General features: G+C 38.8%; 1 protein-coding gene across 1 annotated transcript in view; it reads left to right on the top strand.

Annotated features, from left to right (window-relative positions):
• Nucleotides 1–14,438, top strand: part of A1CF (APOBEC1 complementation factor) — a 78,685-nt gene that overhangs the window by 44,562 nt on the left and 19,685 nt on the right. Inside the window, exons 3-6 of the mRNA XM_061195620.1 lie at nt 165–299; nt 2,097–2,227; nt 7,151–7,389; nt 13,430–13,594. Coding sequence (XP_061051603.1) covers nt 165–299; nt 2,097–2,227; nt 7,151–7,389; nt 13,430–13,594 — 670 coding nt within the window. The remainder of the gene's footprint in view (nt 1–164; nt 300–2,096; nt 2,228–7,150; nt 7,390–13,429; nt 13,595–14,438) is intronic.

Below are 14,438 nucleotides of genomic sequence, written 5' to 3'. Positions count from 1 at the left end.
ATACAAAACAGACATCCATTTTTATTCTCTGACCAGTCCACTACTATTACTTGTCAACAAGTATCTTCCTTATTGAGAAATGATTTTGAAAATAGTTGAGGAACTCAAACTAAAGATTCTATTGTTTCCTTCTCTCCCTCCTACAATCCACATGGGATTTGCAGGAAAATGGACAAAGAAAATATGGTGGTCCCCCGCCTGGTTGGGATGCTGCACCCCCAGAAAGGGGCTGTGAAATTTTTATTGGAAAACTTCCCCGAGACCTTTTTGAAGATGAACTTATACCATTATGTGAAAAAGTGAGTCTAAAGATGTTTTCTTTTAATCTTTCAAGGAAAAAATACTACTCTCTTCACCTTGCTTTCACTCTCATTCTTCTTGGTCAGTGATGGTTTCTCTTCCAATTACCATTCCTCAATCATGGAAAAAGTTAAAACCTTCCCAGCTGTTAGTGATTGGCCCCTAATTATCACTGCCTTGACTCAGCTCTGTCCTGTTACTGACAGCTGAAACTACCATTGCTGATGACTTTTTAATCTATATTTCAATCCCACATCTCCACTAGCATAGCCATCTTACTGCAAACTCAACAGGTCTATCAATCTAGAATAACACTACAACAACCTGTCTAAAATAAGATATTGCTTCAATTTTGAAATCTTAATATGGTTTTATAAAGTGTAAGATTTTCACATTAAAAAATGTGTACGTCATGGCTCAACCGTGTCCCCATACATATTGATCCAGAATGAAATTTCCTTCTACAAATTTGAATGCAATCAACAAGATTAATAACATGGTTTTTCAAAGTCACTATATAATTAAGGAATAAATTTCCTCAGTTTTAATTCCAAATGATATTTTGCTACTAAACCCAAAGTTAAAGCAAAAATACAAAATTAACATTTTCGATAATTTACCAAGTGGTGTTTAAAATTCCTAGAAAATTTAATGAGGGTTCAGCTATTTCTTTTCCTAAATGCCAAAATCAGCTGTGTGTGTGTGTGTGTGTGTGTGTGTGTAATTCAGCTCAGTTTCAGAACTACTCTTAATTTTATACAAACAACGTCACTTGGCACGTGCATAAATTACAAGGACTTAATCCTGTAAGAATCTTATATACTGAACATGAAAATGAGCACCAAGAAACACTCGAAATGCAGAGATGAAACATGCTTGAACTCTTTCCTAATGAGCCCAGAAAAAAATAGGTGTCCATCACTGAGTACCGTGGGGTGGCGTGGGGCTGACCTGTGGGTCAGACACCACTGACATAATAGAAGTAGCTTAATGATGCCTCTTCTCCCCACGTGTGTCCCTCACATCTGTGTGGCCCACCCGTCTTACAGCAGCCAGCAATAATGAATTACTGTGTCTGGATTATAGAGAACAGTTGGGGTAGCACGAGGGAATAGTATATAAGCAAAGCAGAGGAGTTACAGCGAGAGGCATAGAGTGAGTTCACTGTTACCATGGAGGTGCTGGCCCTGGATCAGTTGTGTTAAGACTAGCATTTAGCTTCAGCCTACAGATGGAGAAAACAGGGCTCCCAGGACCATCCTCTAAAACACACCTTCTGTGTTCACATTTATATCATAGTAGGTGGAAAAGATAGCTAAGAAGTCAGTTTCACAAGGCTCCAAATGAGTGTTCTTGGTTTTGGTTTTAAACATCACTGGTAGAGTATGACCAAGGAAAGATAAAAATTATGGAGGCCTCAGAGGCCAATGTAAAGGGCAAGGACAAATCTATCAAGAAATTGTACTTCTGATGACAAATGTGTTTTCTGGTCCCTAAGATGTCGTATAAATCCCCAGATAATTGTGTGATGAAAGGTCACTTGCTCTGCCAAAAATACACATTCTGGCAACTCCGGCTGAAATGCCACTTGTACATGTTTTCTTTATTTATCCTGACTTTGCCCATGAGTCAGATAACAGATCTGAACCCAGCATGAAAATATGCAAACTATTACACATGGGATGCAAATGCCAAACACGGCAGAGACTTCAGAAAACGTTGTGTATGCATGTGTGTGTGTGTTTTCATTTGGAAGTACAAATGTATAAATATGAATTCTCTCTTATTACTTGTAGATTGGTAAAATTTATGAAATGAGAATGATGATGGATTTTAATGGCAACAATAGAGGATATGCATTTGTAACATTCTCAAATAAACAAGAAGCCAAGAATGCAATCAAGCAACTTAATAATTATGAAATTAGGTAAGATCCATCTCTTCTAGATTAAAAGTGAATCAGACAATGTACCTTTATCTGTTCTTCCATCAAGTTTATCTGATATAGCACATGCAAAATATAGCCAAAATCAGAAATAAAAGGTTAGTTCTTTTTCTTGGAAATCAATTTAATGAAATGTTTATTTAACCAACACTATATAAGGTGCCAGACTAAGTTCTGTGAAATGTTCAAAGAAGCAAAATTCATTCATTTATCCGTTTCATAAATGTGTGCTGGACACTGTTGAAAACAGAAGTATCAAGGTACACTTTCCTACACTTATAGTGAGCAATCGGATGTATAAGATTATTTAAAAGAGTTGGAAAAAATAAAAACCAGGAAATGGGGTAAAGTTGTGTGAGGAGGTTGCTACTTTAACTTGATGTATTTAAGAAAATACTCTTGCGGAAAGTAAAATTTGATCTGAGACTTGAACGAAAAGAATCCGCCATGACAGTCAGACCTGGAGGAAAATCATTTCAGAGAAAGAAAGAACAGCAAGTGCAAAGGTCTCAAAATGAGAATAAGCATGATGTGTTAAAGGAACAGAAAGAAAGCCAACATTCGGAACAGAGTAAAGAGAGGAGGGTTGAAGGCAATACGGTTGGAGAGTCTTATATTTCATCATTAAGAATTTGGATTTTATTCTAATAAAAAGGGGAAATCACAGGAGGTTTTAATTAGATTCATGCTTTTTTACAACATTCCTCTGACTACTAAGTGAAGAATGGACTGTAGCAGGGTAAGGACTGAAAGAGGGAAGGCAGTTCAAAGGCCGCTGCTGTGTCTAGAACTAGATGGGAGACGGTGGTGCTTGCATAAGGGGTTAGTGGTAAAAGCGGTAAAAAGTCAGATGTGTGATATATTTTGGAGGTTGAATAGACAAGACTGGCTAAATATTGGATTTAGAGTGTGAGTGGATTTATAATTCAGGGAAGAAAATTAGGATTTTGGTCCAAGTATGTGTGGATGTGATAGTGTCATAGAGATGGAAAAGGCTGGGAGAATAACAGGAAAACATGAAGAGCTCAGTTTGGGACAATTTACATTTGAGACGCGCATTAGACGTCCCAGGGGAGTTGCTGAGGAGGTGATTGTATGATATTGGAGTCAGGAGAATGGTCACGATTGGAACGTAAATTTGGGGGTCAGCCAAACATAGGCAATATTTGAAACCATGGGATTAGCAGAGGGTTCCAGGACATAACTGACCCTATACAATCAATAACTGGTTTTTATAAATTGACAATACATGAAATTATCTACGTTCTAAAATCTAAACCAGAGGGAACTGCCATAAATCCTTTCTTAAGGAAGCCCAGGGCCACGTGGAAGAAAGATTAGTGTGTTAGATGAAAAAGCAATAGCTTGGGGTCAGATGGGCCTCAGCTGAGTGCCAAAAAGTGACTTGACCTCTCTGAGCCTCAATTTCCTCATCTATAAAGCGGGAATAATAATACTTATTTCATAGGTTTATTATGGGGTTGTTATCAAGATTTCAATATGTTTAGCTTAGTGTTTGGAACATAGTAATAGGTCAATAAGTGATAGAACTCTTACATATTAGCACATTCATTAATTCTGAGATGCAGTCTTTCACCTATATTTTCTTCCTGTAACAGAGATGCACTTTAAAACTGAGGGAATCTTAAATTTAATGAATACAGAGAGAGTAGATTTCCTGTCATTAGTTTTCTCTCACTTCCTATAGGCTCAAAATAAGTCCTGCATTATCCTTGTAATTCTGTAGTCAGTCAACTACTGGGTCATTTTTCTTAAACCCCTTAGCCATGAAAAGATTGATTGGACTTGGCAACTACTAGTAGCCTAGTCATTCAGTACCAGGATTGGATTCTGGAACAGATTCTTGGAAAAAACATAAAGGAGGCTCCCCTTCCACACATGCCACCATGGATCCAAAAGAGCTCTGATATATGGAAAATTTTTTGGTATGAGAATCAGGAGATCAGAGGTCTAGCCCAGGTTCCTTTGGACAAATCCTTTGACCTCTTTCAGCATCCATTTTATATTATCACCTGATCACACAGAGTTATTCCGAGCATCCATCATATGAAATAATATATACTAAATTATTTTAGAAAGGGCTATAAAAAGCTATATTAAGATATATTAGTGATGTTTTCAGGAATTAGAAGATTCTCATTCCTTGGTCTTTCATAGAAACTAAACATCTTAATAGCAAAGGTTATTCTCAAAATAGCTTTTAAGTTGAGATGGATGTAGAATTGGCTCTGGTAGGGAATCAACAAAGTTTGCTGTATCTACTTAATATATTGTTACACACTGGAGCCTGTCAATACTTTTTGAAAATAGACGGGGTATGAACAATGAACACAATCCATTAAAAAATAACAGTATCTTCTGTGAATTTCAATGTCTTCATCTATAAAATAGAGACAAAAATATACCTACCTCATGGGGGGGATTATGAAAAATAAAGGAGATAATGCATGTAAAGCTCAGTGCCTGACACATATCAGATGCTCTATAAATGTTTGCTGATGGTTATGATGATGGCAGGAGGGTGCAGAAAAGGAAGAGGAAAAATATGACAAAGCATTTGGAAAGAGAAAGTTGGTGGCCAAAATTCCAGTTAAAGTTCAGGTTGGATGCCAGAAGCAAGGTGAAGGCACAGAGTGACTTTGAATTTTAATGAGTAGGATAAATGGAATGTGAAATAGCAGAATAGACACCCCAAGGCCAACCTCACCTACTTCCATTCTGCCTTGGATGTTGTCAGAGAGAGAACCTTTCTTGTAGAGAAGAGTTTGGTTTGTTACCTCTTCTTGTTACAAACCTTTGGTTTGTTTTTAGCCACTGTCTCTCAGGGGATAGATAAGGTTCTTATCTGGAAAAGACCCACAGGTGTCATACCATCCTCCTCGTCATCAAATATCTGCTGAGCATCCTCTAAATGCCTGGCTTCTGGCGACGTTAAAGTCGTGCCCTCAGCTTTGGAGAGAGAGTTTTTCGTCTCCAAGCAATTCTGGGAAAGATGCCTGACAAATCACACAGATTTAAAAACAGGATATGGAGACTCCAGGCTCCCCCTACTGGTAACTGACCGGCCCCTGAATGATCAAAAATATAATTTCTAAATAAATAATATCTTGGAACAAAAGGTTTAAGTTAAAAAAGAAAAAAAAGAAAAAACCCTGAAAGATCACTTTATCGACCCTTCCCTCCCCCCAGAAAAAACACATTGTTAGGACAATGTTCAACAAATGGAGATGGACCTGTTACATATCTGATATGTGGTCCCTGGTTCTTCAACAAAGCATAGAGGACAACTAGGACAGGGCTCAGCCTGGGTGAGGACACCTGCCACACAGCTGAGAGCCACTACTTCCAAGAAATCAGAGCAATCTCCCACTCACCTGGCTGAGCACTCTTTATTCAGGAGGAATGAGTGGCTTCCGTTAAGGGAACTTTACCCATTTTTAATAACTTTGAGTTATTACAAAAGTCACATGGCCTAATACACAACACACAGAAACAGCCAAAAAACAGTAATAAAAGTTCAAACCGTTCCTTCATTACCCTATTGCCTAAAGAGAATCACTATGTTGAATTTTTAGAGTCTTTCTAGATTTTCTATAGTTTTAATCAAAATGGCTTTCTCATATACTCATTTTACGGTCTTTTTTTTTTTTTTTTTTTTTTTTAACCCAGCAGCATAGTGTGAACTGGTATTTTCAACCATCAAATACTCTCCTATGTCACTATGTTTATTGACCACAGAGCATTCTATGTTATGAACGCTCATCTTTTCTATACCAGTGCATCCCAGCCAGGAGCAATATTGTCCCCCTAAGGGACATGGAGAAAGATGAAGAGGCATTCTTGGATGACCTAACAGGTGGCTTTTGGCATTTAGTGGTCAAGAATGAGGGATGACAAACATACCACAGTATACAATGAGGAAATGTCCAGCCCCAGAGTCAGTCATCTCAGCTGAGATACATTAAACCAGTCCTGCATGATGGACTATTTTGCTCATCTCCAATTTGGGAGCTATTTTAAATAGTAGCGGTGAATAACCTTACACAAAAATGCTGACGCTCGTCTTTATTTCTAAGGACACTCCCCTAGAGGGGCATTATTTGGCCAAAGGTTACGCACACTTAAGACTTTTGATACATTTTCCCACATGTCCCCCAGAAAAGTTGAACCAACCTACACCTTGCCAATGAAGGTATCCACCAACTGGCTGATAAGCAACACTGCACAGTGGAAGAAACAGGGATTAAACTGAATCCAGAGGCCAATTTTAACTCTCAAAATCTACAAAATCTTAAGCAAGTCACTTAAGATCTTGGAGTCTCAAGCTCTTCAACTGTAAAATGGAAACAATACCTATTCTGCCCATCTCACGGGTTCCTTGTGTCGGCCAAATAATATGTGAAACTCTGTTCTGTATAAGGGACTATCTTTAATAGTGATCATGTCAGAATAGCTTCTCTATTTGGTTGGAAAAAAAGGGAGCACCAGGGGTTGCAACCTCAGATACCTCCAGGACAGGATACGAGAGTACATTGAGCCAGGTGTAAAGACCTCAGGATTGATGCTGTATTAGGGAGTGTCGAGGATTCACAATAACTAGTGAATCTACATATACTCTAAAGACAGCAGACGCAACTCAGTTTCAAATATTTTTTTTTTCTTTAAAAATGCAGAGCCAAGGTTGACAGAACTTCCCGTTTCTCAAAAGCAGCTACAACTTTCCAAAACCACTTTAAACACTAAGATGACCAAACGTTCCATATCCACAGGCCATATCAGGTCCCGGGCCTGATATTTTCAATTTCAATATATCTTTTCATTTTCCGTCTTAAACCTTAATCGAGCAAAGACTCTCACCAATCAAAATGCCTGCTGTTTTTGCAGAAATGGGCGTCTGTTAGGGGTTTGTGCCAGCGTGGACAACTGTCGATTATTTGTTGGGGGAATCCCAAAAACCAAAAAGAGAGAAGAAATCTTATCAGAGATGAAAAAGGTCACCGAAGGAGTTGTGGATGTCATTGTCTACCCAAGTGCTGCAGATAAAACCAAAAACCGGGGCTTTGCCTTCGTGGAGTATGAGAATCATCGGGCAGCTGCCATGGCCCGGAGGAAGCTTCTGCCAGGTTAGGACCCCTCCTCAAAGAGGAGACTTCTCCACTCCGTCCTGCCTGCCTCAGGCTGCTGTGCTCCTTAGCAAAGGAAACAAAAGCCTGTTGTTCGTTTTTTTTTGCTCTTTATCTCTGGTTATGTTACATTTTTTAAACTCTTGGTCTTTCTTATTTATCTCACAGTTGATTCAGTTCCCTGAAGTTTTCACAGACTGGGTTCTGAAAACTATTCACTTTGTGCATTAAATCCAATGTACATTGCACAGGAGAAATCCAGAACTTGAAGTTATAGCAACCCTATACTGAATCTTTAAACTGAAGAATCTCCTTAAAAGTAAATTTATCAGTCAACAGTTATCTTTGTATATAGTTTTTGTTATCAGGCTTATTAGAAATAGGGTATATGTTACCCATTATAATGTAGAAATAATAAATATGCAAGTGATACATTATCCCAATGACAATTAAAATGACATACTTTTATTATGACTCCCTAGTGTCTAATAATTTCTAATTTTAGGGAATAGAAATAATAGCTTTCCATAGAAAGACACCTTAGTTAGATGCTACAACCACGAGGTAGGTCCTATTTGGTCAACAACCATAAATTCCTGGGTTTAGAAGACTCCACCAAGACACTGCCCCACTAAGATCAACTTAGGAAAAATTGTTGAAAGTCCTGTGCTTGTTATAAAATATTTGCCAAACTTACACAAAGGTATTAAAATGAATTAATATTAAAATGATAAGTATTTCAAGAATGGCATATTGAACGCATTGGAATCAAGGATTCTCTTAAGCACTGTGGAAGTCACCAGAATCTAAAACAAAGCAAAACAGCAACAAAAACACCTACATTTATTTTTATTTTTAAGAATAAAACCAATAGGATTAGCCCTCCAGAAATTTTCAAAATTGAAAGATGGCTTCTGAGCTTGGGGAATATGTTTTAACAATATTTTCATGAAGGCAGCTTAAAGTGAAAAAATATGAGATATCCCCCAAAATTGCTAAATCTATTGAGAGGTGGACATTTTTTATATTCAATATAATATTATTAATATATTTTATACATGTGTAATAGTATTGTTATAAAACATAGGAAAGAGAAATTTTGCAAAGACTAGGAAAGATGAAATCAATATTTAAAATTTTAACAGTAAAAATGTTTTGATCTGAGGTGGATATTTTTAATGGGGAAGCTTCCATTCACCACTTCTTCACTACCCAGTGGTCAAGTCGCCTGACTCACAGGTGCATAGAATCACTAAAACTCTTCACGCTGCTTACCTAGCCTCTCAGTGACCTGAACTTAATATTTTGCTGTCCTCTTCAACATCAACAATTCTGCTTTCGAAAAGTGCCTCATATCCATCTTGTTCTCAGGCCATCACTGTAGGCTAAACACATATATTCCCAAACTTGGATTCTTTTTTTTCAAGGTCTCCTAAGTATTCTCCCAGCTCTGCTTTCTCTTTGATGCCCCCAGGCCCCCACCTCCCCCGCCTACTCCATCCTAAACATTACCACCAGAGTAGTGTTCCTAAAATAACATATCATCCTTTCTACAAGTTCTTCCAAATAGTAGGCATTCAATCTCTCCTTGTTAAGAGGCTGAATGATGTCACTCACTCATTAGTTCAAAAATATTGACCAACTTGCTGTTACATATGAGATAAAGCATAAACCTCTGAGCTTGTCATTCAAGGCCTTTCACTCGGGGCCCCAGTTCTTTTCAAACATAACTTGGACCTTCTTTTTCACAATAAACACCCTCCTTTCTATCAGGACAAACTCAGTGTCCTAGACAACACCATGCTCGTTTTTTGTATCCTTTATTTCGAGTGCTGTATCCCCTACTAGAATGACCTGCCCCTCCCCGTCTCTACCGACTCATGGCATTCAAAGCCCCAGCTTAGCCACCACTTCATTGAGAAACCAGCTTCCACTATTCCATCCCACATTAATCATTTTCCTCCTTCATTACCTGTGAAAACAGATGTGTACAATCATTTGGGGGACGGGGGAGGATGGCCGTGAAAGAGGGTCCAAAATGGGAGAGTTTTCAGCAGCCAGACAATCAGTGTTCCTAGGGAATTAAAACTTCCTGTCAGCTTCCCTTCTTCAAAGAAAACAGCACATTGACCCACAGAAAGAGCTTCTGTCTTTACCTGAGTTGAACTGACTGGGCCGGGCAAGGCTGAGCAGCTAGGCGGCAAGAACTCTCAAGCACTGTGTTAGGCTTCCACCCAAGATCCTGAGCTTTCCCCATGGATTCTCTGGCCAGGACACAGCAATATATAGGCTGCCTCACTCTCCCCAGGCATTTTCTCATCCTCATCATGATTGGAGGCAGCCCCCTCCCCCCCTTTGCTTGTTGCCCTTTAAGTCGGCCTCAGCTGGTTGAGTTTCAGTCCGCTGGAGTTTAGTCAGACTGCCTCATCAGCAGAATAACAAGAGGCGGTGAATAAGCCAGCCAGAGCAAACTGCTTCCTTTCTACTGAAGCCTGAGAGTGAAATCTATCACCCATTTCGACATCTACTTATGACCTCACCATAGATTAAACAACAACACAGGATTTCAGTAATGGGCAATCCTCTGGAGACCCCAGTTTGAAAGAACAAGGAGAGCTTTAAGAAACGTGATAAGCAAGGACCACAAGAAGCTTTTCCTTCTTAGTTGATCCAGACTTGAAGACAGAGAGAAAATTGTGGTCTAAAGTGGTATATTGCCTCCCACCACCTACCTCCTCAAACAGTGGAAGCTCCCTCTTGACATTGCATCTTTCCTGAGGTGTAGGTAGAACAAAGTTGATGCATCCAGTTCAGGCATTATCAAAGCATTCTAAGGATACTCTGAAAAAAAGTTCCAACAGTGGTTTGTAATTTTAGCCTCCATCAGAATCACCTGGAGGGCTTGTTAAGGCACAGATTGCTGGGGGCCCCAACCCGAGTTCCTGATTCAGTAGGTGTGGTATGGGGTCTGATCATTTGCATTTATAACAAGTTCCCAGGATGCAAATGCCCCTGAGACCACAAGGTTGCGATCTGATCATCTAAATCAAGGGTGGTCCATGGTGGGCTACAAATTTGAATCATCTGAGGAGGTTTTTAAACAATACCAGTGCCCAAATCAACCTCTAATCAATTGAATCTGCTTCTCTGGGGGGCGGCATTGGAGCACTGATATTTTAAGTTTTCCAGATAATTCTGTTGTGTAGCCAAATTTTGTGATCCACTGCTAAATCTATCAACGAATGACACTAGCCACTGACCTGCATGGGAAGTAAATAGGAACACCAGGGGAACCACTCAGTATGGAAACATTTATTAAGCATCTACAATGTACTTTGCTTTCTTCTAAATGACAAAGTTCTAAAAAAAATCATACCTAATTTGAGTGAGTGACACTATTCACATTGGACACAAAGAATGCATATTCTGAGGAAACTATACATCTCAAAAAATAGATCAAAAATACTCAAGAGGAATGTACGTTATTGAATTATTATTTAAAAGTGATAAATTAAGTCCCTTTTTTTTTTAAGTTTTAAGTAGGTGGGTTTTTTAAAATTTTTATTGCCGTATAGTTGCTTTACAATGTTGTGTTAGTTTCTGCTGTACAGCAAAGTGAATTAGCTATATGTATACATATATCCCCTCGTTTTTGGATTTCCTTTCCATTTAGATCACCACAGGGCACTGAATAGAGTTCCCTGTGCTGTACAGTAGGTTCTCATTAGTTATATATTTTACACATAGTAGTGTATATATGTCAATCCCAATCTCCCAGTTCATCCCCCACCCCTTTCCCCGCTTTGTGTCCATACATTTGTGCCCTATGTCTATGTCTCTATTTCTGCTTTGCATATAGGTTCATCTGTAGCATTTTCCTAGATTCCTCATATATGCGTTAATGCATCACCTTCTTTTGTCTTCACAACAACCCTGAGAAGCAGGTACTTTTATTATCCCCATTTTACAGATGAGGAAACTGATGCTTAGAAAGGTTGTTTCCTAGCCAGGATCATTAATCTGATATTTGAACTTGTCTGACTTCAAAGCTCAATTTCACAAATCACTTTCCAACACTGCCTTTCACAGGGATGTTTATGGAAATCGCTGCTCCCTGCACCTCCTCTCACTTCTATCCACTTTAACCTTTTCCACATCTTCAGGCCTGTGAATGACTTACCGTGGTCCCAGTCTGGGAAGGCAAAAGCCAATGGGCTAGAACCGTGTTCTCAATTTTGGCTGAATTAATTGAGGTGCTTTTCAAAATCCTGAGGCCTAGACCACTTAAATCAGAATTGGAAAAGTGGGTCCAGAGGTCAGCGATGAGCCGATTCCCAGGGGAAAATCAAAAGCACTGATTTGTAATATGTTTGGATTTCCATACTGGTAACACTCCCACTGTGGCTCATTTCAAGCCACCAAGGTGACATCAATTGACTCACAAAATTCTGAAAATTTAACAGTCTATTCTTGCAGGTAGAAAGGACCTGAGTCCAGCACACCCAGTGGAACCCATATTTTTGTAAGCTCTTCTACTATGGGGCCAAGATTGAGAACCACTGAGCTACAGAAACCAGAGTCACCTGGGAGCCTTAGGGTTTTTGGGATAAGACCCTTAGCAAAGTCTATGTAAAGCATTGAAAGGAAGGGAATGGAAGAAAAAGGAAAGGAGATGTAGAAGGGGACTGGAAGGGAGGGGGAAAAGAGAGTGATGGAGAAAACTATCCTCTGGGCTGCAAGGCAGCACAAGGTAGCCAGCCAACTGGGATAGCAGGAGCCAGCCTCCCGCTAACTCACCGGGATTTGCTAACTCATTAGGATGCGTCTATCCTTTGTTTGAGTTTTAGACTGTCAGTGCCACAGATGCTTTCACTGACTGTTTTTCAAGGAATAAAAAGATGCATTTTGATTAAAAATATTTGCCTCTTGTGTAATAATTAAACAAGTAAACCCTTACCAATACTGAGAATTTCTGATTTTGTTCTCTCACATTTTGTATTGCTTCCAGGATATAACTTGTTCCAAAACCAATAAAAATAAACATTTCCAATCAAATTTAGAAATTGAGTTGACCCTCACCCTCCTCTCATCACTTCAACATGGATCTGTACTGTGTAGGGGTACAGGGGTTGAGTAACAAAAACAAAAGGGAACAGTGGCGAAGTGAAATAGATCTGGGTAAGGTATCCTCTCAAAAGTTCATTTCCTCTTCTGTAAAATTGGGAAAGTCATTCCCCTCCCCACAGAGTTCCTGTGAGAAGGAACTGAGAGAATATGGGAAACACACAGTAGAGTGCAGGACACTCAATAAATTGCAGTTATATAGGAATACAAATATATATGTAGTCATGGATAACAGCTACCCTTTCAAGATGAGTTCAGTTTCCCATCATAGACTCTTCATTGCTCTTTGTCTTAATTTGGAAAATAATAATAACTTTTTCTCCAGATTTCTGAGTTGTCTATGTTCTGACAAAGCAAGAATTAAGAGGGAATATAGTTGATCAGAGCTCTGACAGAGTGTAAGTGACCGAAAACAAACTAGGGGTACCTGAGCCCTACCCACCCTTCACATGCACCATTTTTGGACAGCTCAATGGTGGCATCTAGTCACACAGATTCCAACCGTAGCAAATACACTTCCTAATGACCTTTCTAATGCTTCAGGAAGCCAGACTCTATGTCTGAGCCACAAATCCATTCTTTTCCTTTCTTCCCTTTTTGCCATCTCCAATGACTACCTTCACCCTGTGAGAGCTAGGACCCAAACGTGACCACTGCTGCCTCATTTCTGTTCCATTTCAAACCACGTTCTAGTTCTGTTTATACCCTATCATTATAATAAGCCACTTGTCATACAGAACTCCCTTCTAGCCAGGTCTTATTTGAAATGTCTCTTAAAATCAATAATCACCTCTTTTAATATTAGTCTTCTTGCTCAATCAAGACCTCAAGGTTCAATTTAAAAGTCCATTAATATGAACTGAGATGATGTCCTAATTTCTATATAATTAATCGTACTTGTGATCCTTCTCAACAGGAAGAATTCAGTTATGGGGACATCCTATCGCAGTAGACTGGGCAGAACCAGAAGTAGAAGTTGATGAAGACACAATGTCTTCCGTGAAAATCCTATATGTAAGAAACCTAATGCTGTCTACCTCTGAAGAGATGATTGAGAAAGAATTCAACAATATTAAACCAGGTAGGACATAGCAGACAAGATTACTTTTTCAAAACATACTTTAAAAACACTTATGCTTGTGATGACTTCCTGTATCTTTAAATAAGATAGCTTTCACTTATTCTCATAATTGCATAGACTATTAAAACTATATTCCTACCTTTGGATTAGAAAATAGGGACCTAAGGTCCTATAACATTTATCGATACTATAATTGTACGTTTCTGTGTGATTACTTAATGAATACATATTTCCTTCATTAAACTATAAATTCCATGAGTTCTTTTTGTTTCTATTGTCTCCTCAGCTCCTGTCTGTGTGCCTGGGACTTAGTAGATGCTCAATAAATATTAACTGTGTTAATGAATGCATGGCCATAACTATAGATCTAATGCAGGTTTCTCAACCTCAGTATTCTTGACATTTTTGGCCAGATAATTCTTGGCTGTGGGGGTCTGTCCTGTGCAGTCCATGGTGTAATAACAAAAAATGTCTCTAGACATTTTTATAATTTTGTAATTTTTGTAACCAAAAATGTCTCTAGACATTTTTGTGCCTGGGAGGGCAAATTGCCCCCAGTTGAGAACAGCTGGTCTAATGGAATATGATTGTGACTTTAGGTACATAAGTAAGGAGATGACAACTTGTTCTAGGAAACTAATTTGGGTGAAGAGAAAGCAAAAAGGAAGGTGGAGAAGAATAATTACTGTTCATTTTGTCAATACTTTTCATTATCAATTTTAAACCATGAGATCGACTCCCTATCTCTTTTTTTCTCATATAGAAACTGCAACACTGAGACAAGTAAAGCATTTTAAGAAACAATGTCCAAACAAGCATTTCCCAAAGCCAGTTCTGCATAACG

This window comes from Eubalaena glacialis, chromosome 1 (assembly GCF_028564815.1).
Source record: "Eubalaena glacialis isolate mEubGla1 chromosome 1, mEubGla1.1.hap2.+ XY, whole genome shotgun sequence".
Classification (NCBI taxonomy): domain Eukaryota; kingdom Metazoa; phylum Chordata; class Mammalia; order Artiodactyla; family Balaenidae; genus Eubalaena; species Eubalaena glacialis.
The sequence above is the reverse complement of the archived record's forward strand: the minus strand, read 5'-3'. Positions and strand labels throughout refer to the sequence as shown.